The 25,357-nt window shown below is 43.4% G+C and overlaps 1 protein-coding gene and 1 long non-coding RNA gene across 3 annotated transcripts in view; one reads left to right on the top strand and one right to left on the bottom strand.

Moving 5' to 3' along the window:
- Positions 1 to 12,000, top strand: part of LOC123247937 — a 32,874-nt gene extending 20,874 nt beyond the window's left edge. The window contains exons 1-3 of one of the 2 annotated variants that reach the window (XR_006506165.1): positions 9,234 to 9,369; positions 10,947 to 11,110; positions 11,752 to 12,000. This is a non-coding gene — a long non-coding RNA (uncharacterized LOC123247937). Of the gene's footprint in view, positions 1 to 9,233; positions 9,370 to 10,946; positions 11,111 to 11,751 lie in introns of those variants that run through there. The other variant, XR_006506164.1, reaches the window with a different exon arrangement.
- The window catches only part of LOC123247936 (vitamin D3 hydroxylase-associated protein-like), a 23,354-nt gene extending 9,454 nt beyond the window's left edge, over positions 1 to 13,900 (bottom strand). Inside the window, exons 1-7 of the mRNA XM_044677024.1 lie at positions 13,628 to 13,900; positions 3,264 to 3,377; positions 2,844 to 2,993; positions 2,278 to 2,411; positions 1,434 to 1,640; positions 759 to 799; positions 370 to 494 (exon numbers count right to left, since the gene is read on the bottom strand). Of these exons, the coding sequence (XP_044532959.1) occupies positions 370 to 494; positions 759 to 799; positions 1,434 to 1,640; positions 2,278 to 2,411; positions 2,844 to 2,993; positions 3,264 to 3,377; positions 13,628 to 13,843 (987 nt within the window). The 5' untranslated portion in view covers positions 13,844 to 13,900. The remainder of the gene's footprint in view (positions 1 to 369; positions 495 to 758; positions 800 to 1,433; positions 1,641 to 2,277; positions 2,412 to 2,843; positions 2,994 to 3,263; positions 3,378 to 13,627) is intronic.
- Between the last annotated feature and the right edge of the window lie 11,457 nt (positions 13,901 to 25,357).

Here is a 25,357-nt window from a genome sequence, read left to right on the forward strand (position 1 = left end):
GGAAAGAAGGAAGGAGGAACAGAAGGAGGGAGGGAGGAAGGAAGGAAGGAAAGGATGAAAGAAAGGAGGGACGGAGGGAGGGAGGGAGGAAGGATAAACATTAATGATAATGACCAAGATGTATAGAGACTGTCATTCTTTTATCAAAGAACCATCCTACACAACCTCCTTCCTCACCCCAGCTCTGTCAAGTAGGCTTGACCCAGGAGAAAGGAGTTGGGGTTGTAGAACTCTGTTCACTATGATACTAGGGAAAAGAGATTCAGTCACTGCCTGAGTTCACAGAGAAGACTAGACCCTGGACTTGCCCCAGCCTGATGTCATCCCGCCTAGTGTCCACCTTGGCCACCACCCCCAACCTCTGCTCACCTCCTCCCTGAAGGGCATGGGGGGCACTGTGGGGTCCAACTTGTACATGTAGTCTGACAGCAGCACCTGGGAGATCAGGACCAGGCTATCCACATCTTGAGCCATAGGGCCAGCCATGGTGGTCACTAGTTTTGGGTGAGGGAGAGATGAGGAGAGAGAACCTAAATGCACCACACCTCCCTCAGGGAACTTATACGTACATCTGGAGAAGTTTATATTTTATTGAAATAAGGAATTGAAAGCTACATACAGCAGTGAGGAATGAATCTAGAAGACAAAAAGGACTTCCCAACAGGCCAGAGTCAGAATCTGGGGGGGGGGGTCATGGATGGACAGGTCAGATTTGATGATCAGCATAGTTTGAGGGAAGAGAGCTAGGGCAGACTTACCTGTTTTCTTTCCCTTTATAGATGAGTTGACACCATTGTAACTAAAAATTGGAACATTTAGGGTTAGAAGTGGGCGATTGGAGTAGTGACTCAACCCAGTTGCCCTTCCCTGGACTTACAGCTGTCCCCCACTGGAATCCACCCCACAAAGACATTCTAGCAAAGACTGCTTTGCCTTAACAAAGATCTTCATGCCATTCTTTCAGAAAAGATAAGGAGGTATAGCCTCGGTTCATTGAGGCTGGTTAAATGACTGGACTCAAAGAATAGTCCTATGGAAGAATGAGATTTGTTCTACATGGCTCTAGTAGGCAGAAATGGAAGATGATGGTGGAAAAGGAGGTGTGCAAAGAGACTAGGTATCAGGGGAGCGTCTTCCCACCAATCAGAGCAGTTCCTAAATAAAATGAGCTGCCTATGAGTTGGTGGGACCTCAGTGGAAGTCTTTATCAGATGTATCTGAAGGGGATTCTTTTTCCCCCCGGTTAGCTTAGACTAGATGTTGTCTCCTTCCAACTCCAAGATTCTTGGATTCTGGATTTGGGGGATTCTGGGAACTCAGGTTTTTTGATTATAAATCATATCTTTCTTTCCAACACTCCACAACCCTCTAGGCAGGACCCACTGCTGCCTCAAGTGGAAGAAGGGAGGCTCGGGTCCTAGCCAAAACTGTACCTGAAACGGAAGCCAGTGAATTTGATGCCAAAAATGCCGCAGAAGGCAGAGGGGATACGAATGCTTCCACCCGTGTCAGTGCCCATGCCCACGATGGAGCCTCCAGAAGCCAGTAGGGCACCTTCTCCTCCACTGGAGCCCCCGGGAGTTTTCTTTGAGTTCTGGGGGTGCACAGTCTGACCAAAGATAGGGTTGCTACATTCAAAGCTACAGAGGGAAGCAGAGAGATAAATGCGAATCACAGATCTGTTCTATCCCTCCTTTCCCTCCCCACACTTGAGAGTCACCCCAGAATCAGTACTATTTTGGCCTTCAGGGTTCTTTTGGTTCTTTGCTTTTTCTGGGACTTCTCATCTCTCTCAGGGATGGACTGTAGCCTGGGCTACACAAAGGGAACCAAACTAGCTCCTTAGAGGTAAGAACCACAAAAGAAATCTCCAGTAAGTAAATATAATACATTACATGCTGGGTCCTAGACTATGAGAGCTGAAAAAAAAGCTTAGAAAAGAGAACATTAAAATGGTGTTGAGCTTAGAACATAAACCTTTAGAACATAGATATAGATTTTAGCATACAGCATTAAAATAGATGGAGCTGGAGGAAACCCTAAATGCACAGCAAAGTTTGTTAGCCCACAGAATGAAGGAATGCTAGAACCCAGACTGTAGTAGCTGGAAATGGCATCAGGGGCCACGGAGTTCAGCCCTTTCCTTTGGCCACTGGGGAAATTAAGGCCCAGAGCACAGAAGAGATCTGTCCTGAGTCACAGAGGTGGGGCCGGTCTCCTGCTTCCCAGGTCGGCGGCTGCCCCTGGCCCACCAGCTGCTCTCCCTGTCCTCCAGACCTGAGCATGGTCTGGGGGATGTTGGTCTTGACGAAGGGCACCGCTCCTTGGCTTTTCAGGACTTTCACTATGACGGCATCTTCCTCTGCAGGCTTCTCCAGGAAATAGGCCATGCCACAGGTGGAATCATGGCCCTGAAGAAGAGGGAAGAGAAGAAACACCAAAGATCCAGCTGCTCCCACCCCGCAAAGACCCAGGGGCCGCGCTCTTTTGTGGGGCTCTCTTCTGCCCACCCCGCTCTTCAGGAATCCGGTGGCCCATGTGAACAACACAGAAATGCTCATGATCATATACACCCCAGTCCCTCACTCCTTTCCCCCCAGATGCCCCAGAGGGCAGGCTTCTCCACACACACACTCCCACACCCACACACTCCCACGGTTGTCCATGGGATCACATTGTCACACACCTCCATGGCCTCTCCTTCCTCTGGTCATTCACCAAACCCTTCTGAAATGCCTCCCTGTGCAAAGCTCCGGGCCGTGTTTCACAATTCCCCTGGCTCTCCCCACTCCTGGGCTCTTGCTCTCCTATGAGTGCATCCCGCTCTGGCTGTCGGGACTCACCTTGTAATCATAGGGGTCTTTGAGGCTCACAGGGACCCCGTAGAGGAGTCCCCGCTTCTCCTTGGGCTGTTGTTTCAGCTCCTGTACTCGAACCTCACAGTCCTCCAAATAGTCTGTCAGACAATTCACCTCGGAGTGCACCTTCAGGGCCTGAGTTCAGATGAAGAGAGGCTGCTGTGAAGTGTGGGAAGGACTGAGAGGCAGCCTTCCCTCCAGGAGCCTTTCCTGGCTTTTCTTCAGGAGGCTGCAGCCAACATACGGAGGGACTCTGCATTCCTCAGCAGCCCCTCAAGATTCAGAGTGAGGTGACTGACCCTGTCCACCGACGCCTGGGATCTGACCATCCAGGCACAAAGCAACCCAGACCAGAGATCCAGGGCGGGAAGTGGCATCGCTAAGGTCTCACAGCTTTTTCCTTACCTTTTCCATGTAAACCCAGAGGACACCATCGGGGCTCAGGGATCCTTGTCGTAACTGGTGGGCCAACTCCTTGAGGGACAGAGAGAGGATGTACTCTGGGTCCACTTCAGGTGCCTGGAGAAAGAGAGAGAGAGAGAGAGAGAGAGAGAGAGAGAGAGAGAGAGAGAGAGAGAGAGAGATGGGAAAAGAGAAAAACAGGTGAAGAGAACCAGTGTTTGAGCTCCATGTAGGCAGGGATTGATCGGAGATCCATTCAACCTAATTTAATTCAATTACCTTTTTTTTAACCCTAACTTTCTGTCTTAGAATCAATATTGTCCCAAAGTAGAAAAGCAATAAGTGCTAAGTAATGGGGTAAGCAATTTGCCCAGGGTCACACGGCTAGGAAGTATCTGAGACCAGATTTGAACCCAGGACCTTCCTCTCTAGGGCTGGTTCTCAATCCACTGAGATACCCAGTTGCCCCCTCAATGACTATTTATTGAATGCCTACAGTGTGCCAGGAACTGTATGTACATGGACTTGTAGATAAAAAATATAACAGGGGACAAGCCAATGAGTCTAGTCTAGACCATGTACAGTGGGCTCAACTGATGCAATCCCCATCTGCATTTTGGAATGGGGAAGCATCCTGTTACTGGTTTTTGACCTACTAACTATGTGATAAAGAGTTGGGCAAATGATTGGCTCTGTGTCCAACTGGGACACGTTCAAAGCCACTAACTTATCTAAGTGAAAAGGTTGGTGTCTTCATTCCTGCTGATTGTGTTCAAGCGATTGGAAAGAACTAAGCCCTTAGTGGGATGAGAGACCCTGAGCTTTTATCTCTCCCCTCTCCTCCTCCTAAGATAATGTTGCCTGTGAGCACGTGGCTGTTGTTTCTAGCTCTGTTTCCACTATTTTCCCCCCTGCTTTGACGTGAAGGAGATTGGATATGGTCCTGCCCTTGTGAACTTCCAAAGGTCATAAAAACAAGCCATGGGAAACCTGGAAGATAGAGTTCATGCCTGGATTTGCCAGAAGCCAGATGAAGAAGAGGAAAAACGAGAGTAACCTGTTTGATTCTGCCCATGTGGCAGAGATGTAGATTCCTTCAGCCATTGACAGTGCCACATTTGGAAGGAAGCTTGGAGGGCCAAATGCTATGTAGGAATTTTGTGGACTGAGCCCACTCCCCCTAGGGCTTGATATGGTATAGAAGAAAGTGTGCCCCAAGGTACTGGGGGCGGGGGGGGGAATATTTGTAACTTCTTGCTAGGTTTTTTTTTAAACCCTTAACTTCTGTGTATTGGCTCCTTGGTGGAAGAGTGGTAAGGGTGGGCAATGGGGGTCAAGTGACTTGCCCAGGGTCACACAGCTGGGAAGTGTCTGAGGCCAGCTTTGAACCTAGGACCTCCCGTCTCTAGGCCCGACTCTCAATCCACTGAACCACCCAGCTGTCCCCTTGCTAGATTTTTGAAGTAAATATCCCTTTTGAAAAGTTAATTGATGAAGGGAATTGGAGTGGTAATTGGAGTTAATACCAAGGTTAAATGGAATTGGGATGTTAATCACTGATGATTAACAGTGGTAAGAACATGCTGGAATAGAGACTTGACTACCTGTATTAGAAAAAGTGCCCCTCTAACCCCTCAGGGGTACCCCTAGAACTCTGAGGGAGGAGTGAAGCTGACATTGTTATGAGAGAGTGAGTCCATAGTCTCTCTGACTCTTTCTCTCTTTCATATATGTGTATGTGTGTGTATACATGCCCACACATCTACATATATACACATATATGTCTCATTTCTTGAATAAACATTTTTATTGAAAGAGGAAGAAAAAAGATATTCATGTGAGAAACATGTGACGAGAACCTTAGCACTTAACTAACTAACCCTAAGCATAAAACTCCGACAATTCTGAGAATATTTGGATGAGAGGGCAGCCAAGGATGTTAAAATATAACCTAATGGTTGTGGGTACACACACTGGGTTGAAGGAGAGACAGGACCAGGTTAGGGAGACCAGAGTACACAGCTAAGCTGCTGCCAACTGTCAAGAATGGCTGTTGGCCAACTGTCACCCTAGGCCAGAGTCTTTGAAACCAGCAGGCAAGGTAAAAGGTTTAAACAGTTTTAATTATGTTCAACTAAAATAAAGGTGGGATAGGGGATTCTACACTAAAACCTAATGGGCAAAACCACAGGGTAAGGGGGAGGACTTAACTTCTCTAATACTAATTGACCTAGGCCAGGCTGGGCATAAAGGAGCTGTTCTGGAGTCTCTGGGAGGCTCCAGCCAGGTTTGACCAGCACAGCTAAAGGCCTGAGGGTGGCTTTGAGGGTTTCTCAAGGTAATCCACAGATGATCTCAGGATGCCAAAAGCCAAGGTGGTCCAAGGTATCCAAGCAGAGAGAGTGTGCTTGAGATGCTGTCCACCAGATCCCAAACTCCTCCTCCACCTGGTGCTGCTCTGTAGTTCTTGTCCACTTGCTAGAAGCCACCACCACTCAGGATCCCAGGAAATCAGGATGCAGGTCTGAGATCTCCCAAGGCTAACAACTGTTTGTGCCAACCACTAATGGAGTCTCTCTCTGAGCACAAGCCCTACTTCCTGCTCCTTCATTCCATCTTGGAATTCTCCAGCTCCAGCCCTTCCTGTTAGGTCCCACCTTAATACTTAATTACTAACTAATCTTCCTCACAACAGAGCAAAGATTGAAAGAGAAAAGTGCTAACTCATTGTGAAGATATAGACAGTGCGGCTAATTTTAATGACTATTTTCAAGACTTTGCAGGTTATTTCTGGGAAACTACATCAAAGAAATGCTTTGGGATTGTTGTAGGATAGAAATTTGTGCCGTATCCAACAGGACGATAGATTCAGTTTCTCAACTGAACTTAGAGATAAGTCACTACACATTAAGAGGCCCTGATTTGAGGCATTAGTAGCCAGATGAGAATCAAGATCAGAAAACCAATAGTCAGAAATCTGCTGAAGCTAAGGGCAGGAAAGAGATCAGAGAAGCCTATGTGAGAAGCTACTTATAGAAGTTCAGAAATCAGAAGAGAGAAAACAGAACACAGAAGCTGCTAGAAATCTAGGTCAGCTAACTTGAAATTCTGTCAGTAATGTGGGGAGATGATCTGATTGGAGGAAATCTCTGCTGTTTCAGAGAGCTAATTGGAAGAAAAGAGAATCCATTGCTATGGGTCAAGAACCATCTTAAGGAAATGCTGCTTTGCTTTCTAACATTATCATGTAGCTTTTGAGAGCAGAAACTTCTCAAAGACTTGCCTAGGCTCAAGTTAGGAAAATCCCCTCAAAGCCTCAAGCAAATACTCATTTGCTTTGCATATCCCTGTATTAAAAGAAATCTGTTGTCTCAGCACCTAGCCTAGAGGAGCCACCCTAGTTAATCTCAAAGATTTTAGGCTTAAAACTGATTAGTTAAAAGAGTTTAACTTGACTTCTATGATTCAAGAGTAGCATAGAAGCAGCTCATCCAGTAGAAAGATTAGAGCAGAAGAAAACCAGCTTCGTTCAGTGGGAGAGCAAAGACTCAGAAGAGGAGTGATCTAACTCAACAGAAAGAAAGAAGACAATGCCTGCCCTCAAGAAGTTTATATATATATATATACATATATATATATGTATATATATATTTTATTATTCTTAAACCTTTACCTTCTGTTTTAGAATTGATACGAAGTATCAATGCCGATCTTCTAAGGCAGAAGAGTGGCAAGGACTGGGCAATTGGGGTTGTCCTGCCATAGCCTCTATACACACCACACACACACACACACACACACACACACAAAGTCTATCTGTGTGTGTATGTATGCACATGTCATAATTTGGACAACAATCATTCTCCATCCATTTGTTTTTTCCTGTGTGGATGGTCACACCAAATTCTTCAGCAGTAACAGATCTCTTCCAGGAGACTGCACTGTTCTGGGATTCAATACAATCAACACATCAAACCTGAGCAGCTCAAGAACCTCAAAATCTATAGGGACTTACAATCTCTGCTGATATCCTCCATCGTAATGACCAGTACCTTAGGTAAGCAGATATCTCCCCACTATATGCCTCATCTGATATTTATTTTCTGAGCATAGATGAAGGAGATTATTTTGTTGTCATGTCTTTCAAGGAACTTTCACGTGTGGCTAGGAGACACCATTTTGGAAGGCAGTCTTTAAGGTTGCATTTTCTTCTACTGAATTAAATTCTTTAATTAATTAAAATCAACGAACAAGAAGTACTTCGAGAACTTGTATTCCTTTCAGTCAATTGAATAATGACGAAAATGGTTTCTGGGATATCACTAATGGGAACCTATCTATTCCCTACTAATACACTCCTTAAGGAAGCTCCCAACAGCTCATTTTTTAGAAGACTCATCCACTTAAACATGTACATACACAAGTAAATACTAAATAGATGCAGAAGTAATTCCTTCAGGAGGTAGGAGGGAAACAAAAACAACCAGAATTAGGGAAGGATTCATGTAGGATGTAGCATTTGAATTAAGCATTAAAAGGAACTAAAAATTCCAAAGAGTGGAGATGAGGAGAAAAAACATTTCAGGCTTGGAGGAGAATTATGCACAGACACAGAAATGAAGGAATAAATGAAAGAAAGAATGAGAGTAAATCAATAAATGAGATAATAAATGGAAAGATCACTATATTTGGAGTAATGGGTACTGGATTCAAATTTGATCTCTGCTACTTACTACTCCTTTAGCAATGATAATAATATGTAGTCCTTTAAAAGTCTGAAAAATATTGGATCACAAAGGGAAGATGATGAGTTCAATCTTGAACAAGTTGAGTTTAAGATCTCCTTGGGCAACTAATATATAAAGGGCATGTAATTTTTTAAAGCCCTTTGGGCATAATTCCAAATTGCCTTCCAGAATGGTTGTATTAATTCACAACTCCACCAGCAATGCATTAGTGTCCCATTTTTGCCACATCCCCTCCAACATTTATTATTTCCCTTTACTGTCATATTGGCCAATCTGCTAGGTGTGAGGTATTACCTCAGAATTGTTTTGCTTTGCATTTCTCTAATTAGGAGAGATTTAGAATATTTTTTCACGTGATTATTGATGGTTTTGATTTCTTTATCTGAAAACTGCCTATTCATATCCCTTGACCATTTGTCAATTGGGGAATGGCTTGATTTTATATAAAGGGAGAAGACAAGAGTATGCAGGACATACTCTAACCATCTAACTTCTAAATATCATTCCACCAAAATTACTCTCTCTTTTCATTATTTATCATATTATAGTATATAATATTTAATAATATGTAATAGTATATAATATTAATTAGACAACATTATCTAAATATTTGGAGATGTGAGATTACAGGTTGGCAGTGATTGAGGCAGGGTATATAGATTTGAGAATTGTCAGCATAGAAATGGTAATTAAATCCATGAGAGCTGATGAAATCACCAAATGAAGAAACATTTAATTATTTATCCTTTATATAGCTTGTTTGTCCTTACTTCTCTTCTCCCCCATTAGATTGTGATCTCCTAGAGGGCAGGGACAATCTCTCGTATTTCTTTATATCTCTAGCATTTAGCACAGTGCCTGGCATATGGTAGGCGCTTAATAAATGTTTATTGACTAGCTGACAGATCAGTAGAGTTGGTATAACAATTCAAATCTTTTCTTCTAGAATGATTTAGAATTCTACCACAGCGTCCTATTGGCCAGTGGGTTTTGGTTTTTCTGGACCAGATCTAACGTTTCCTTGTAATGAGAAATTCCCTTTACCAGAGAAGGCTGGTCCTGCTCAGACACCAGAGGCATTGAGCCAACCCAACAACAACAGACAACATTTAAAGAGAGCTTTCGGGTTAATAAAAGACTTTGCAGGTCATATCATTTGACCTTCACAACCACTCCGACGTAGGTGCTCTTATTTTACAGATAAAGAAACTGAGGTAGAGAAAGATGACTTGCCAAGGATCTCACAGCTATTAAGTATCTGAGGCAAGATTCAAACTCAAGTCTTCCTAACCTTGGATCCAGTATTCTAGCCACTACATCACAATATTCATCATAGCCAGCATTTTATAAGGCACTTTAAGGTTGGTAAAATATTTTACAGATGTTCTCATTTGATTCTCATAGCAACCCTGGAGGGCAAATGCTTTATTATCCCTTTTTACATATGAGGAAACTGAGGCAGGCAGCGGTTAAGTGACTTGTCTGGAGTCACATAGTTAGTGTCAGAAGGCTTTGAACGCAGGTCTTCCTAACTCAAAGTTGAAAGCACTCCATCCACCATCCCACCTAGCTGACGCTACATGTCAGTCTTGGGACTTGAAACCCAGGTATTTCTTTCCCCATAGTTGGCTCAGCTTCCTGCTTCTGAGAGTATTACCAACAGTAAATTTCAGCTGCTTGGGAATAAAGTTTTATACCGACACAATATTTATTTATTTGTTTGTAGAGGATTCATTTCCCAGCTCTGTCCTGGATATTCTCTAGATGAGAAATGTCTCAAATAAAGCTAATGACAGAAGAAGGGGGGGGGGGGGAACATTTGCTCCTGTTGGAATTAGAGAGAGCCATAGCAGGGGGAGGTACAATAGGGTGAGGGGAAAGAGACCTTGGAAATGAGATCTGTGCTTGGCTTTGCCACTGAATTGCTGTGTGGCTGTGGGCAAGTCTCTTTCCCTCTCTAAGTTTGTTTCTACCTTGAAAAATGAAGGTGGTTGACTAGATCTTCTCTAAAGTCCTTCCTTAACTTTGATATTCTGTGATTCTATGGGAGGGGAATAAGGAAGGAAATGGTCTCTGATCCTGGAGAAGAGAAGAAGTTGGCCGATCCAAGACAAACTAGCAGAGGGAATCCCTCTTCTCCCCATCTTCGTCTCCATCTCCCTCCCCAGAGTCACGAAACCTCTTTTCCTCCTGGGAAAGGATCCCAGAAACTATCTAGCCCTACCTTCAAGTTACAGAGGTAGAGATAGGAAGAAAGAGAAATGATTTGGCCAAGGTTACACAGGTAGTTTCAGTGGTGGTGTTTGAACCCAGACTCTGCAACTTTCTTCTTTTCCTTCGACATGGATATTACATCGTCTGCATGACTGCTTCCGGGATCAGTCTCCTCCAGTGCTTGCAGGTCTGAGTTAGGGCTCTTCCTTACCTCTTGAGTTCCCTCTAGCCAACAACTCTGGCTCTCTCACTGGTCCTCAGAGGTATCCTATCTCCCCAGACAGACTAGAAGCCCCCTCCATGTCAGACCTAGGCCTTGCTCTTTCCTTGTCCTCCTATCTCCTTCTGGCACAGGACTAGGCACCCAGGGAGATATCGGGGAGGACAAGATCTAACAAAAAGCTGGGGGTGGAGCAGAAGCTAGGTGGCACAGTGGATAGAGCACTAGGCCTGGAGTCTGGAAGACCTGGGTTCATATCTGGCCTCATACACTTCCAGCTGTGTGACCCTGGGCAAGTCACTTTAACCTCATTTGCCTAACCCTTGCCCTTCTGTTTTAGAGTTGTTACTAAGACAGAAAGTCAGAGCTTTTAAAAATTCAGCTGGGACTTTGCTCAGCTTTTGGTTTGGGGTCTGGACACGGGGGCTCTGCAGGAGTAAGACTGAGGGTGGAGGGGACCGAACCAGGAGCTCTGAAGCTGCCAAAGTCCTTTCCTCCCAACAGGCCTGTGAGGTGGATCCGGCGAGGATTGTTTGTCCCACTTTTTCTGAGACCCTGAGAAGGAAAGAGACTTAAGCCTGCGGCGTCCAGACTCCATCGCAATGTCAGCCACCCGACAATCCCAGCACCCGTGTCCTCACTTTCAGTCCTCGTAGTAATCGTGGCAGGTAGGTGCCATTATCGTCCTCATTTTCCAGAGGAGACAATTGAGGCACACAGCGATGAGGGTCAGAGGCAGAATTCCAGCCCAAGGCCCCCCGCCCCCAAAACGGCCCCATCCTCTCTCATATGTACCTTCACGATCCCCCCCTCCCACAGCTGCAGCTGCTCACCACCAAACACACATACATACACACACACACACACCACACATATGTGCACATGCAGAAACACACTCCCTCCAACGACCTCATTAGACCTGTCTGGCCTGCTCCAATCCTGGTGGGAACAGCCTAGTCTCTCCGGGCTGATTGATTTATCCAACTAATTAGCCCCAATTAATATTAATACACATTCTTCTCCCAGGCTGTCAGAGCCTGACAGGAGGCCCTGGCTGCAATCAATCTCCCCATCACTGGCATCCCGGTGACGCCATGGGCCAGGACAGCAGCACGAGGCTGGAACAGCCGGACCTTCCTGGCCTGGGGCTCCCTTGGCTGGGCGCAGACCGTGGACCCCTCACTATTCTGTCTGGGCGAGGGCCCTGTGGGAGCTGCCCCCCAAGCCCCAGGACATGGAGCTGGTTATAAATGAGGGCCCCAGCCTAGGGCTGCTGGACACAGGGGCCCTGCTGTTTTTCTTCTTTCAGAGAGAGGGCCGCCTCCACAGCAAGAAGGATCCGAGCTAGACCTAAGGAGGACCTCCCCAATAGCAGGGGCAGCGAGATTTCAGTGAAAAAACAGAACAGAAAACAAACACTGTGCCTCGGTGTCTCATCTGTAAAACTGGTGACTCTCCAGAGTTCCTCCTAGCTCCAAACCCTGGGTTCACTAGGGACGTCCCTCTCCACACACATCCCAAACATTTCCTCCAATTTCTCTCCTTCCTTTTTGGGGTAGAACCTAAGATCTCAAGCCTCCTGTCCCCTTCAATTTCCAAACTGAGGGCCCAAGAAGAGCTGGGGCATGGGGTGGGCAGGGGAGGAACAGAAGACAAGGCTCTGAAAATGACATTCCCCTGCTCCAAGATCTTCACTGGCTCCCACCAACTCAGGACAAAGCCAAGTTCCTTCAGCCTGCCTCCTGCCTCATCTCCCACTATTTGTTCACTATTTCCCTTATACGCCTCTGCCTCAGCCAGGCTGACACTTTCCTGTGTACACGCCAGGTTCATTTCTGCCTACGAGTCTTTCTTTGAATCCCCTCCAGGTCCAAAGTACTGTTCTATTTCCCCACTAATGGTAGCATGGTGGATAGAACTCTGAATCTACAGTCAAGAAAACCTGAGTTCAAATCTGATCTGACCCTACCTGTGTGACCCTGGGCAGGTCACTTTGTCTGTGCCTGCCTTAGTTTCCTCATCTGTAAATGAGGATAAAAATAATACCTCTAAAGGTTGTTGTGAGGAACAAATGAGATAATATTTGTAAAAGGCTTAGCACAGTACTTAGCACATAGTAGGTTCTCCATTAGGTCTATCTCCTTCCTTCTTTGCTGTTACTATAGGATCTCCACCAATCCCCAGACTTTTGGAGACCCTTGAGGTCAGGGCACAGATCTGCTCTGTCTCTGTAATCCCAGCCTGGGAGCTCCCTGAGGGCAAAGTCCCATCCCATCCTGCCAACTCTACTCCCAGAGCAGGGCTGGGGAAAGGGGAACTTAGTGAAGGAAGGGGGGGGGTGCAAAATCCTTGCTGCTTCCACAGAGTCAAGCCCAGCCTAGCCCTTGGCTGCCCCTGCACATTTCACAGGACCGTGTCCCCATTTTTCCTTGGATCACGGACCCAAACTCCTCCACCTACCAAAAAGCAGCCTGAGCCAGTGGCCAGCACCCCGCACTGACTCACTGTGGGACCTTGGTGAGTCTCCCTTCCTCTCTGCCTTCTTCCTGGGCAAAATGAGGTTAATGATCCCTGCCCAGGGTCTCATGGCTTGTGGTCAAGATCCAATGAGGAAGAGATGCTCAGGGTAATTACACTGATTCGCACCTCTTAAATTCTTGCCAAACTGTACAGACTCTTGAGAAGAGAGGCTGAGAAGAAAAGAGCCTTGGGCTTGGCAAGGGCGGGGGCCTGCTTCTGGAACCTTGGGCAACTCCCTTCTCTCTGGTAGGCATAACATTGGCACTATCTCCTTCAGGAGGCCATCAGGCCATTAGTTAATGGTTTAAATTCCAGAGAAATGGGAGCTGGACATTTTTCTTGTGTTCCTCTCTGTGGGCCTCAGTTTCCCCCTCTGTCAAGTGAGAGAACGGACCCAGGTGGTCTCTAAGGTCCTCCACAGCTCAACAGTTGCTGGTTGAACTGGCGAGAATCATTTCAGTGTATGGGGCCCCCACGTCCTCAGAGGCTCTCTGGCTGGCCAAAGCTTCCCCCCATCCACCCCAAACAGACCCCAGAGCTTGGAAGGGTCCTGTCCTTGGACGACAGAATTGCTCCAAGTTGAGGCTGCCTCCCAGATTCCCTGCTGGTCTCCGGCAAGGGAAGAGTGCAGGTTTTTCTGGGTGGGACTGCCCAAGTGGGGTTACCTGCTGCTTTAGCCGTTCCATGGCAGCCTCCATCTTCTTCATGGCCACCTCCCTCCTCTGCTGGGCCGCTCTGATCTTGGCCTTGGCCCGGGCTTTGGCCGCAAATTCACAAAGCAGCTTTGTGACAATCAGGATGACCAGCAGGGCCAAAAAGAAGGACAACAGGAACTGCCATGGGTTCTGGAGTGCCTCAGAGATTCCTTCCAGGGAGCCCATCCTGCAGGCAACCAGAGCAGAGATCTCAGGACCAGCTCTCTGATCTCTGGCTCACAAGCAGTCTTAAGTCAGACAAGGCAGGTTGTTGGACCTCCTGCCCTTTAACGCTAATGATTTGGATTCTTCGGGCCAAGTTCAAGATCCGTGGCAGAAAAAAATGATGAAACGAGCAGCTAGACTTGTGCCCGGGACTTCCCCTGACTGAGCAACAGAAGAGTTCTGAGTATCCCATTTATGCCTTAGCCAACAGGTGACTCAATCAGGTCTCACCCAACCAGGGATTTGGACCAAGGGTGGACCCCACAGGAGGTTAGCCCCAGGGCTTGCAGGTGATAATCCCCTGGCAGCTGCCAGCCTGCCTCATTTCTTCCCCCTTCTCTGCTCTCTGCTTTCTCTGTCATCAAATGTTAGAGTTGGGTGACTTCTATCCCCAGGCAGAGGAAGGGGAGGAAGAAGAGGGAAGAGAACTTCTGGCCTTCTGAAGCCAATATACCCAGACTGCTGTGCTCAGTCCTGAGAGGGAGTTCAGGCCCAGGGAGGGAGAAGGGCAGCACCCCACCAAAATCAGCCCAACTCCAGCCTCCCACACCTAGGTGAAAATTAGTGGTAGGCCATTGCCCCATTTGGTCCTTCCACCTCCTGCTTTATGCAATCCTTGGACAACTGCTTAGATGCCACATACAGATACAGATAGAGAGATTAGGGCAGGACACTCCATCTTTCCCCAACTTGGCCCCCTCTGGATCTCAGGACCAGACGGTTATGGATCAGTTGTCGATTAAGTGCTTACCCAATGCCACACACTGGGGGGTGCGAACAGAGGCAAACCCAGTTCCTGCCCTCATGGAGCTCACAGTCTATTTACAAGTCAATGACTCGGTACATGCCGGAGCCGGAGAACATGAAAGATAATCTCAAAGGGAAGGCACTAGGGGGCAAGATGGCCCAGGAAAAGTCACCTGCAGAGCTGGGACACGAGCTCCATTTAAGGAGGGGGCCAAGTACATTCAGCTTCTCATTGACCACCAGCTCATGCCCTCTCACATCTGGTACCTTCTCTTCCCTCCTCCTGTCCAGGTTCCTTTTGGGTGCTGTCTTAAACCATTAGATTGTAAGCTCCTTGAAGGCAGGGGTTTTCATTTGTATTTATACACAGAGTTTAGCACAATGCCTGGCATGTTATAAGTGCTTAGTAAATTTTTTTTCTTTTTTAAAAAAATTCTGGGGGCAGCAGTGGATGGAAAGCCAGGCCCAGAGACGGAAAGTCCTAGGTTCAAATATGGCCTCAGACACTTCCTATCTATGTGACCCTGAGCAAGTCACTTATCCCCCATTGTCTAGCCCTTACCACTCTTCTGCCTTGGAACCAATACACAGTATTGATTCTAAGATGGAAGGTAAGAATTTTTAAAAATTTAATTAATTAATAAAAATAAAATAAAATAAAATTTTACCTCCTTCTGTCCTGTCTTAGAATCAGTTCTAAGAAAGGTTAGACAGTTTGGGGTTAAGTGATTTATTCAAGGTCATATAGCTAGGACAAATCTGAGGCCAGATTTGAACCCAGATTCTCTGACTCTAGGCCTGGTGCTTCTATCCACTGTGCTACCCAAGTGCCCCATTTTGAGTCTTAAAGGAAGTCAGGGAAACTTTGGCAGAGGTAATGAGAGTGAGCATGCTAAATATAGGGGACGCAACAAAGAAAGGCATAAGAAGGAAACTTTAAAAACACTGGGTCCAACTGTCCCATTATACAGATGGGGAAACTAAGGGCCAAGAGATAGAAAGACATTTGTCTAACACCTTACAAATGTAATGATTGAAATTCTCAAGAGGCAGTATTCCTTAATTTTAAATTAATTTGGTCATTGACCTCGCAAGAAAATCTAAACTAACCAGTTGACTATCTATATAATACAAATGGATGCCAAAGAGTGCAACTGGGGCAAAAAGATCAGGGCCAAAGAGTATGTGGCAAGAGTCTCTCTCTCTCTCTCTCTCTCTCTCTCTCTCTCTCTCTCTCTCTCTCTCTCTCTCTTTGCCTATCTCTCCCTCCCTCTCTCTTTGTTGCTCTGTCTCTCCCTGTCTCTCTGTCTCCTTCTCTTTTTCTCTCTCTCTGTCTCCTTCTCTTTTTCTCTCTCTCTGTCTCTTTCTCTCCCTCCCTCTCCCTGTCTCTCTTGCTCTGTCTCTGTCTCTCTCAAATATACTCCATGTGACTCCACCACTCAGTCCTTCTCTCAGACATCCCAAGACAAATCTGATTGATAAATAGCCACTGAGGAGGTGGACTTAGAGACCTCCATCACAGGAAGGGGTGGGTCTTAGGGACACCAACATGTGCTTTCCTTCCTGCCCTATGGATGGGTCTTTGTAGTCCAATACGGTGGTTAAAGCTGGCTGACTTTTCTTATCTAAGAGAATTCTTGTTTACAGATAGATGAGGAGGAGTCCCTAACAAAAGCCAGTCCATTGAGATGCCTCCAGGCCCGAGATTAAATTACTTTACCTTGGAAGTTATTAAAGAAAGAATTCATATAAAAATTACCGCAATTCAATATTAATTTTTTCTCACAAATTAATGGTTATAAGTCATCGAGGGCTTTTGCTACCCCACCTTCCAATGATTTCTATTCATGTACACGGTACGGAAATGTGTCAGTTGCTTCTGAGTAGGAGATTTTTGTCCCCATGTGCTCAGTGTAGAGCTTGGAGCTCATGGAACCTTGTAGGAAGGAGCAGCTAAGTTTGAAGAGATCGTTCCCAGTACTTTGGGTCCGATGAGCCACGGAGTGCAAAAAAGAGCCTGATGTCCCTCTTTGCGGCCAGGCTCGCCCTAGACTAGAACTCAGTCTCTGTGAGTCCAGACCACCCCAGACCATTTGGGTGGAGAGAACACCTCCAGGTCTCAGCTTCACACAAGCTTTGGTCAGCTCCCATTCTCGCGGCCAAATGGAGTTGCCCCAGATCTAGCTCCTTCTTGAGATAGTAGAGGGCACTCCTGAAGGGCTAGGGGTGTTTCTAGGGGTAGCTAATCGACACAGTAGATGGAGCATTGAGACCTGAGTTCAAAACTGGTCTCACATTTACTAGTTGGTGCACCCTTGAGCCAGTTACTTAATCTCTGTCCATTCAGCTTCCTCATCTATAAATTATGGTTAACAGCAGCACTAACTCCCCAAGACTAACTTTTAAAAAGTCATAATACATTTTTCATTTTTTCCAGATTATATGTCAATAGAATTTTTTAATATATTCATTTCCTGCCATTTTGCAATCTACATTCTCACACCTTCTCATCCCAAGAAGGCAGGCAATATGATATGGATATTACAAATATTATCATACAATGCATATTTCTGGGTTCATCATGTTGTGAAAGAAGGCACACATTACCTATATTAGAGAAAAGTTCATGGAGGAAATAAAGTAAAGAGTGGAATGTTTCCATTTGCATTCAGGTCCTATCTGATCCTTCTATGGCAGTGGCTAGCCTTTTTATGTCATGACTCCTTTGGAGTTGTCCTGGATTCTTGCCTTAGTGATAGCAGTGAAGTCATTCACAGTTGGTCATTGTACTTTATTATTGTTACTGTGTACAATGTTCTGATTCTGTCCAATTTGTTCTGTATCACTTCTTAGTAATCTTTCCAGGATTTTTGGCGATCCTTTTGTTTGTCATTTCTTATGGCACAGTAGTATTCCATTATAAGCATAAACTACAACTTGTTCAGTCATTCCCCAATTGATGATTCCCTTTAGTTTCCAGTTATTTGCCAACATAAAAAGAGCTGCTAAAAATGTTTTTTTCCAGGTAGGTTCTTTCTTCTAGCAGTAATATTGCTGAGTCAAAGGATAGGCAGTTTTATGGCCCTTTGGGCTAGTTCCAGATTGTTTCCCAGAATAGTGATATCATTTCACAATTTTACCAACAGTATATCACTGTCCTGATTTCTCCATATCCTCTCCAACATTTATCATTTTCCTTTTTTTTTTTAAACATGTTAGCCAGTCTAATGGTTGGGAGGTGGTACTTCAGAGTTGTTTTCATTTGCATTTCTCTAATCAACAGTGATTTGGAGCAGTTTTTCACATGACTAATGCTAGTTTTAATTTCTTCATTTAAGAATTGCCTGTTTGTATCCTTTGTCCATATGTAAATTGGGAAATGCTTTGTATTCTTATAGATTTGACTCAATTCTCTACATACTTGAGAAATGAAGCCCTTTCCAGAGAGACTTGCAATAAATGTTTTTTCCCATTTTGTAGTAAGATAGATTTCTATAACTAAGTACAGATATTATTCCCACTATGTGCCTGTTCCCATTTGATTAGGATTTAAGCATTGCCCTCTACCACCATATCTTCTCTTCCACTGTATTGATTCTTACATGCTTCCTCATGTGAGATCATTTAACCCAACTTTCTATCCTTTTCTCTTTCCCCAGTGTATTCCCTTTCTCTTTTCCTTTGATTTTTTTAAAATTTAAACCCTTACCTTCCATCTTGGTGTCAATACTGTGTATTGGCTCCAAGGCAGAAGAGTGGTAAGGGTAAGGCAATGGGGATCAAGTGACTTGCCCAGGAACACACAGCTGGGAAGTGTCTGAGGTCAGATTTGAACCCAGGACCTCCAGTCTCTAGGCCTGGCTCTCAATCCACTGAGCTACCCAGCTGCCCCCCAGTGATAACATTCTTAAGTATATTTAGTACCTTATATATTCTGAGCACTTTAGGTATCTTAGGTACCTCAAGTATCATAGATCTCATAAGCATCTTAGTTATCATTTTCTTACTAGTAATGTAATTAGTTTAACTCCATTGTTGCCTTGTTTACCTTAAGGTATCTTAAGTATCATCAATGCCTCTTGTACCATAAATATTTTAAGTAAGTATTCTGGTTATCACTTTCCCATGCAAGAAATGTAATCAGTTTAATCTCACTGTTTATGTTGGTTACATTAAGTATTTTAGGCATTTTTGGCACTATAGAAATCTTAAATGTACTAGTTACCACTTTCCCATGCAAGGATGTGATTAGTTTAACCTTACTGATTCTCTAGAGGGTTTTTTTTTCTGTTTGCCTTTTTCTATTTCTTTTTAATGTCATATGTGATCATAAAATTTTCTTTTTCGCTCTAGTCATTTTGTCAGAAATGTCTGGAATTCCTCTATTTCCTTAAATATCCACTTCTTCCCCTGGAGTATTTTGCTCAATTTCACTTGGTAGGTAATTTTTGGTTATAGGATCTAGGGATCCTTTGACTTTCAGAATCTGATATTCAATGCCTTCTGATCCTTTAATGTAGAAGCTTCTGGGTCTTGTGCAATCCTGATTATGGTTCCATAATATTTTTTTTGGCTGCTTGCAGTATTTTCTCATTGGCTTGGGATTTTTGAAATATGACTATCATAGTCCTGGGACTTTTTAATTGGGGATTTCTTTTAGGAGGTAATCAGTGGATTCTTTCAATTTTTATTTTCCTCCTCTTGTTCAAGAACATTAAGGCAGTTTTCCTCAATAATTTCTTGCAATATGGTGTCCAGGCTCTTTTTTTGGTCATGGCTTTTGGGCAGTCTGATGATTCTTAGATAGTCTCTCCTAGATCTATTTTTTCACTCTTTTGAATTTGTCTTATGATTTTCTGCTGTTTCATGAAATTGTTAGCTTCCATTTGTCCAATTCTAATTTTTAGGGAGCTTTTTTCTTCTTTGAAGCTTGGTACTTCCTTTCTTAGGGAGTTATTTTCCTGTTTAAGGTATTGTATTTCATTTTTTAGGGAAATTTTTCTTAAAGAAGTTTATGTTCTAAGTTATTGATTTGTTCTATCATTTTCTTTCCTAATTTTTCATCTAAATTTCTTGGTTTTTTTCCTTTTTCCCCCTTTTTTTGAGCTCTTCTAGGGGTTCATTTAAAGTTTGACACCCTTTCAAATTTTCCTTTAGATTTTACACATTTTCATCTTTGTATTGTTATCCTCTTCTGCATTTGTATTTTGGTCATCTCCTTTGTTGAAATATTTTTCTGGTGTCAGGCTTTTTCTCTGTCTTTTGCTCATTTGGAGGTTATTTTTTCCTTGGCTTTGTCTGTATGCAGAAGCTTAGCTCCACTCCTGGGGTGAATGGAAACTGTCCTGCAATTGTACTGTGCATGGGATCAGCTTTGTTGTCTCCACCTCAGATTGAGCACTCTGCAGAGGCAGCCTGGTTGGTCTCCTGTGTGGAGGTTTGCAGTTTTTCGGTTCAACCAATTCAAGCTGGATTCTGCCTAATCTTGCCTAGGCTGGACCCTGCTGGGAGGGTGGGGCAGAGTTCTTCCCACTGCTGCTTGTTCTGTATTGCATTGGTTTCTGCTCTTACCCTGCTGAGGCTGGACCAAGCCATCTATACTCTTTCCCCTGCCATTACACTGTATCTCATCTGAGTTCCAGCACTCTCTCCTCATATCCCAGAAAAGTGAGTCCTCTTTGCTGTCTCTCCATATTGTTCTGGGCCAAAAGCATTGCTTTACCCCTTCTTCTGTTTGTTCTGCCCTCCAGTATTTGCTTTGAGGTGTTTTTGTCCTTCTGTGGTCATTTGGAGGGTGATTGGCAGTTGCTGAATGATGATTACTTTCTATCTTGACCTGATCTCTTCGATATTCCCCTACTCAGTCTCCATGGAAGCAATAAATATGAGCTTCGACAGATTTAGAGAGTTAGTGGAGGACAGAAGAGCCTGGTGTGCTGGAGTCACAAGGAATCAGACATGACTAAACAACTGAACAACAAATAGATGTTAACTATTATTACTATTGCATGTGTTTAATGCTATCAGCTCAAGACTCCATTTTGATGTCCTCTCCTCAATATCAAACAACAGTATCTCTCTAATATTATTGATTGACCTAGTATTTTTTTAAATCCCTTACCTTTCCTCTTAGAATCAGTACTGTGCATTGGTTCCAAGGCAGAAGAACAGTAAAGGCTAGGCAATGGGGATTAAGTGACTTACCCTAGGTCACACAGCTAAGAATTATCTGAGTCCAGATTTGAGCCCAGAACTTCCCAACTCTAGGCCTGGTTCTCAATCCACTGAGCCACCTAAATGCCCCACAATGTAGTATTTAAAATTATACCAATATCATTTAATCAATCAACTTTTTTCCCAATCCTTAGCTTCTGGCTTAGAATCAATATTAAGTATTGGTTCCAAAGCAGAACAGTAAAAGCTAGGCAATCATGATTAAGTGACTTGTCCAGGGTCATACAGCCAATAATCTAAATAATTCTGAGGCCAATGATCAATTAACTTTTTAAAAGAGACATTTCCTGAGAATATATAGAAAGGAATATAATTATATCACCTCAGGCTCATCCTTAAATCATCTACTACAAAAAATTCACCAAACCAAGCTCACTTCCAAATGTAGCCTAAGCTATTTGTTCTCCTTCTGCAAAAAGACACAGAACATCAACGTTCTGTTGGCATGAATTGTAGTTTCTGGACTTTTTGCAATATCATGTCTTACCCAGTCAAGAGAAAGAAACAATGACTTGCTGGATACCCACAGGCTACATGGCTGAGGCTTGCGTGGGGAGAACTTCACTCACTGCCAGGCTGGAAGAAGAGCTCACTTTGGCCACTTTTGCCTTTGAATATACTCTCAAGTCTGGCCGAGCTATCAAAAGGCTTTTTCTTCAACCAAGAAGTGAGGATTGCATCAGACTGAGCCCATGAGGACTGGGCTTTCACTGGTCAGTCCCCTATTACACTTAGTCTATATAAAATGATGACAAGAAGACTTTGAAGAGGAAGACACTGTGCCCTTGGGGAGTGAAGGGAGAGAGGAGGAAAGAGTTCAAAAAAACTTTATGTAGAAATCATGTAACCATGTTAAAAATGAATATTAATAAATGTTTAAAAAAATAAAAAAATAAAAACTTTATGTAGAGAGTTTAAGGAGGAGATGTGAGGAGGAAGAACATTCCAGGAATGGGGGACAAAAGTGGCTAACAGATTGTCGTGAGAGGGCTCCATATGGCTGGTTTTCAGACTGAAAGGAAGATAGAAATGTGAAAGAAGACTGGAAAAATTGGAAGGAAGGCCCAATATGGAAGCCAGGAAAGGAGATTGGGAAGGAGCTGTCAGAAAGGTAGGAGTTGAGCAGAGAGAGAGAGTACTATCATGAAAACCCTTTGGAAGTGGAGAGATAGCATATAAATGACTAAGTATACACCAGGAGGTAGAAGGTACTCTCAGAGGGAAATGAATATTTCATTATGTAAAAACATACAAGAAAGAATCGTGAAACAGTGAACTTCTGTTGTGTCTAGTTGACTGCATTTTTGTAAATGTATTTGTATGTTTGGGAGCAGGGGGAGTGGATGACACAACTGGCTAGGACTTCCATGATCAATGGATGAAATCAATCCCTCAAACCCAATTAATAAAATCACAGATAATCAGATGTAAATGCATAAAAGGTATAGCAAAGAAAATCAGGCGTTACTGCATAAATCAATAAGAAAAGACATGTCTATACTGTTTCTTCTTTATGAAGAGTGACCATTCTCCATGACTAAATAAGATAACAGTTATTGGCTGGCCAAGGAGAGGGTAAGCCCCGAGTAGTTCTTAAAGGGTAGGACTAGGATGAACTTCTTAACCTGGAGTCCAAGAAATATATTTTTAAATTCTGCTCGCTGTGTTTCAAATGTAATTAATTTTCTTTGTATTTTTTTGCAATAAAACATATATTTAATGCCTTTAAAAGTATTACTTCTAAGAAAGACTTTTCCAGACCTCTCGAGGGGTTTATGACACACAAAAAATGAAGAAACTCTGTTCGAGGGAGACACATTTGAGACAAGAAATAGTTGTTAAAAAAACATCTTTTGCACCCCAATTAAAAGGAATCAGGAGAGGGTGCCTCATTCCATTAATAAATGAGTATTTCTTAAGTGTCTACTCTGTGATTTTTTAAAAAAGTGTCAACTCTGTGCCTGATGGGAAGCTAGGTGACTCAGGGGATAGACTGCCAGCCCTAGAGTCAGTGTTCTACTCTGGGAGCTTTTGAAGGAAGAGGGAGGTGATTAATAGTGGCCAGTGTGGCTGAAAGGAATGAGGATGACCACTGAATCAAGGGGATAGAGACCAATAGGCTTGGCGAGGTAGCACAGTCTGTAGAGTGTTGTGGCAGGAGTCAAGAAGATTTATTTTCCCAAGTTCAAATCTGACCTCAGAAACTTACTAACTCTATGATCCTGGGCAATGGAGTCATGAAGAATCAGACACACCTGAAAAAATTGAACAACATCATAAGGAAGTCAGGGAAGTTGATTGTGCAGTGGATAGCCTGCGGGCCTTGAAGTCAAGAAGAAGAAGGTCCTTCTTCTTGACTTCAAATCTGGCCTATGTAACCCTGAGCAAGTCACTTAACCTTGTTTATCTCCGTTTCCTCAACTGTAAAATTGGATGGAAAAAGAAATGGTAAGCCACTCTAATAACTTTGCCAAGAAAACCCCAAATGGGGTCAGGAATAGTCAAATGACTAAATAACAATAAACAAAAAATAAGGAAGTCTCCCTTAAGGAATAGCCACCCACTGCCTTGGATCACCTATGGAGCTATTATTTGCATTTTAATGCTCTACCAATGGCATAGAAGTTGGAGAGCAGGTTTTATCATAATTGGGAAACCAACACTTCTAATGGGCCCAAGACTCTCCTTTACACAAAGCCCATCTTTTACCACCATATTCTTCACTCTGTGGCTAAAGAGGCATGGAGAATTAAAATTGTGAGTGACCTAAATGGCTTGGTGGGTTGTAATGGTTCCTTATCAATGACCTAGAAGAAAGGCAGAAAGGACGTTAGGACTTATAGAAAGTGGGTCAGCCTACCTCATAAAGGGGGAGAACTGAGAAAGATATCTCCAGTATATCACAGGTAACTTTAGATAAAAGTACTTAAAAAGGAGGCCATGACATGATAGATAGGAATAGCTTCAGAAATTCCTCCTAGTTAGGGGCAGCTAAGTAGTATAGTGCATAGAGTGCCAGGCTTATAGATAGGAAATCCTGGGTTCAAATATGACTTCAGACACTTCCTAGCTGTGGGATCCTGGGCAAGTCACTTCACCCTATTTGCCTAGCCCTTGCTCTTTTGTCTTATAGTTGTTACTAGGATAGAAAGTAAGGGTTAAAAAACTCCTAGATCTGATATTCCACATCTGATACTCCCAGAATTACCACCTTAGATCTCCAAAGACATTCAGCATTAATAGATCCAGTGTAGATCAGAACAGAAATCCCCTCTATAGCATCCCCAACAAGGAGCTGTCCAGCACTTGTCCAGAGACCTCCATGAGAGTAAAACCTACAAATTTCATTTTTCTTATTTAGAGTTTTATTTTTTTTTTATTTTTTCACTCTTAATTTCCTTCTTTATTTTTTTACATGTATCATTGATCAAGACCTATTTCCATATCATTAATATTTGCAATAGTGATCATTTAGTGTCTACATCCCCAATCATATCCCCATAGAACCATGTGATCAAGCAAATTCTTCTGTTAAAACCTACAAATTTCAAAGGTAACTCATTCCTCTTTTTTAGACAACTACAATTGTTAGGAATTATTTCTTTTATGTAAATCCTAAATCTGCTGAGCTCTTCCAAATCCCAGATCTGGAGTTCAACACAAAAACTTAAGAGACGTAGGATAAAACCATGCAGAACTGGCCACTTCCTTCCAAAAGAATATCCAGGGGCCTCAGAGCCTGGCCCTGGCACAAAACCCTCATTCAAGAGTTAAAACCATGAATACAAACTAGTATTCAAGAAAAATGGCTAGAAAAACCGGAAAGTAATTTGGTAAAAATAGATTCAGACTGCCATCTTATGCCATATACCACATTCTATTCCATGGATTAGTTCCAGTGGACTAACAACAATAGCTAATGATTATGTAGCACTTAAAGGCTTTCAAAAAGCTTTACATATATTGTTTCATGAAAAGTCATATTATTAAAAAAACTGGGGGGGGTGCAATTAGGTGGCTCACTAGATAAAGCACTAGACCTAGAGTCAGGAGGACCTTGGTTCCAATATGGCCTCAGACACTTCCTAGCTATTTCACCTTGGACAAGTCACTTAACCTTGTTTGTCTTTTTTTAAATGGAGGAAAATAGAAGGTGCTGCCTTTCACAATTTCAGCTAGGGAAAGAATTCTTAGCCAAATAAAAACTAAAGATCATAAAAGTAAAACAGATCGTTTCAACTATATGAAACTCAAAAACTTTAGCAAGAATGAAATAAAAGAAGTTAGGAAAAATAAAGAACTTATCAACTAGGAAAATCTTATTTGCATCAATAGAGGTCTAATATCCAAGATATATAGGGATTAACAAAAATATATATATGACCAAGAAGAGTCCTTCTTCTATAAACAGATCAGAAATTATAGGGTTGAGGTCAACAGACCCAAACAAGTTATTCTCAAAAGAAGATTGCAGATTATTAAGGATCATAAGAA

Source organism: Gracilinanus agilis, chromosome 4, assembly GCF_016433145.1.
Source record: "Gracilinanus agilis isolate LMUSP501 chromosome 4, AgileGrace, whole genome shotgun sequence".
NCBI classification, from domain to species: domain Eukaryota; kingdom Metazoa; phylum Chordata; class Mammalia; order Didelphimorphia; family Didelphidae; genus Gracilinanus; species Gracilinanus agilis.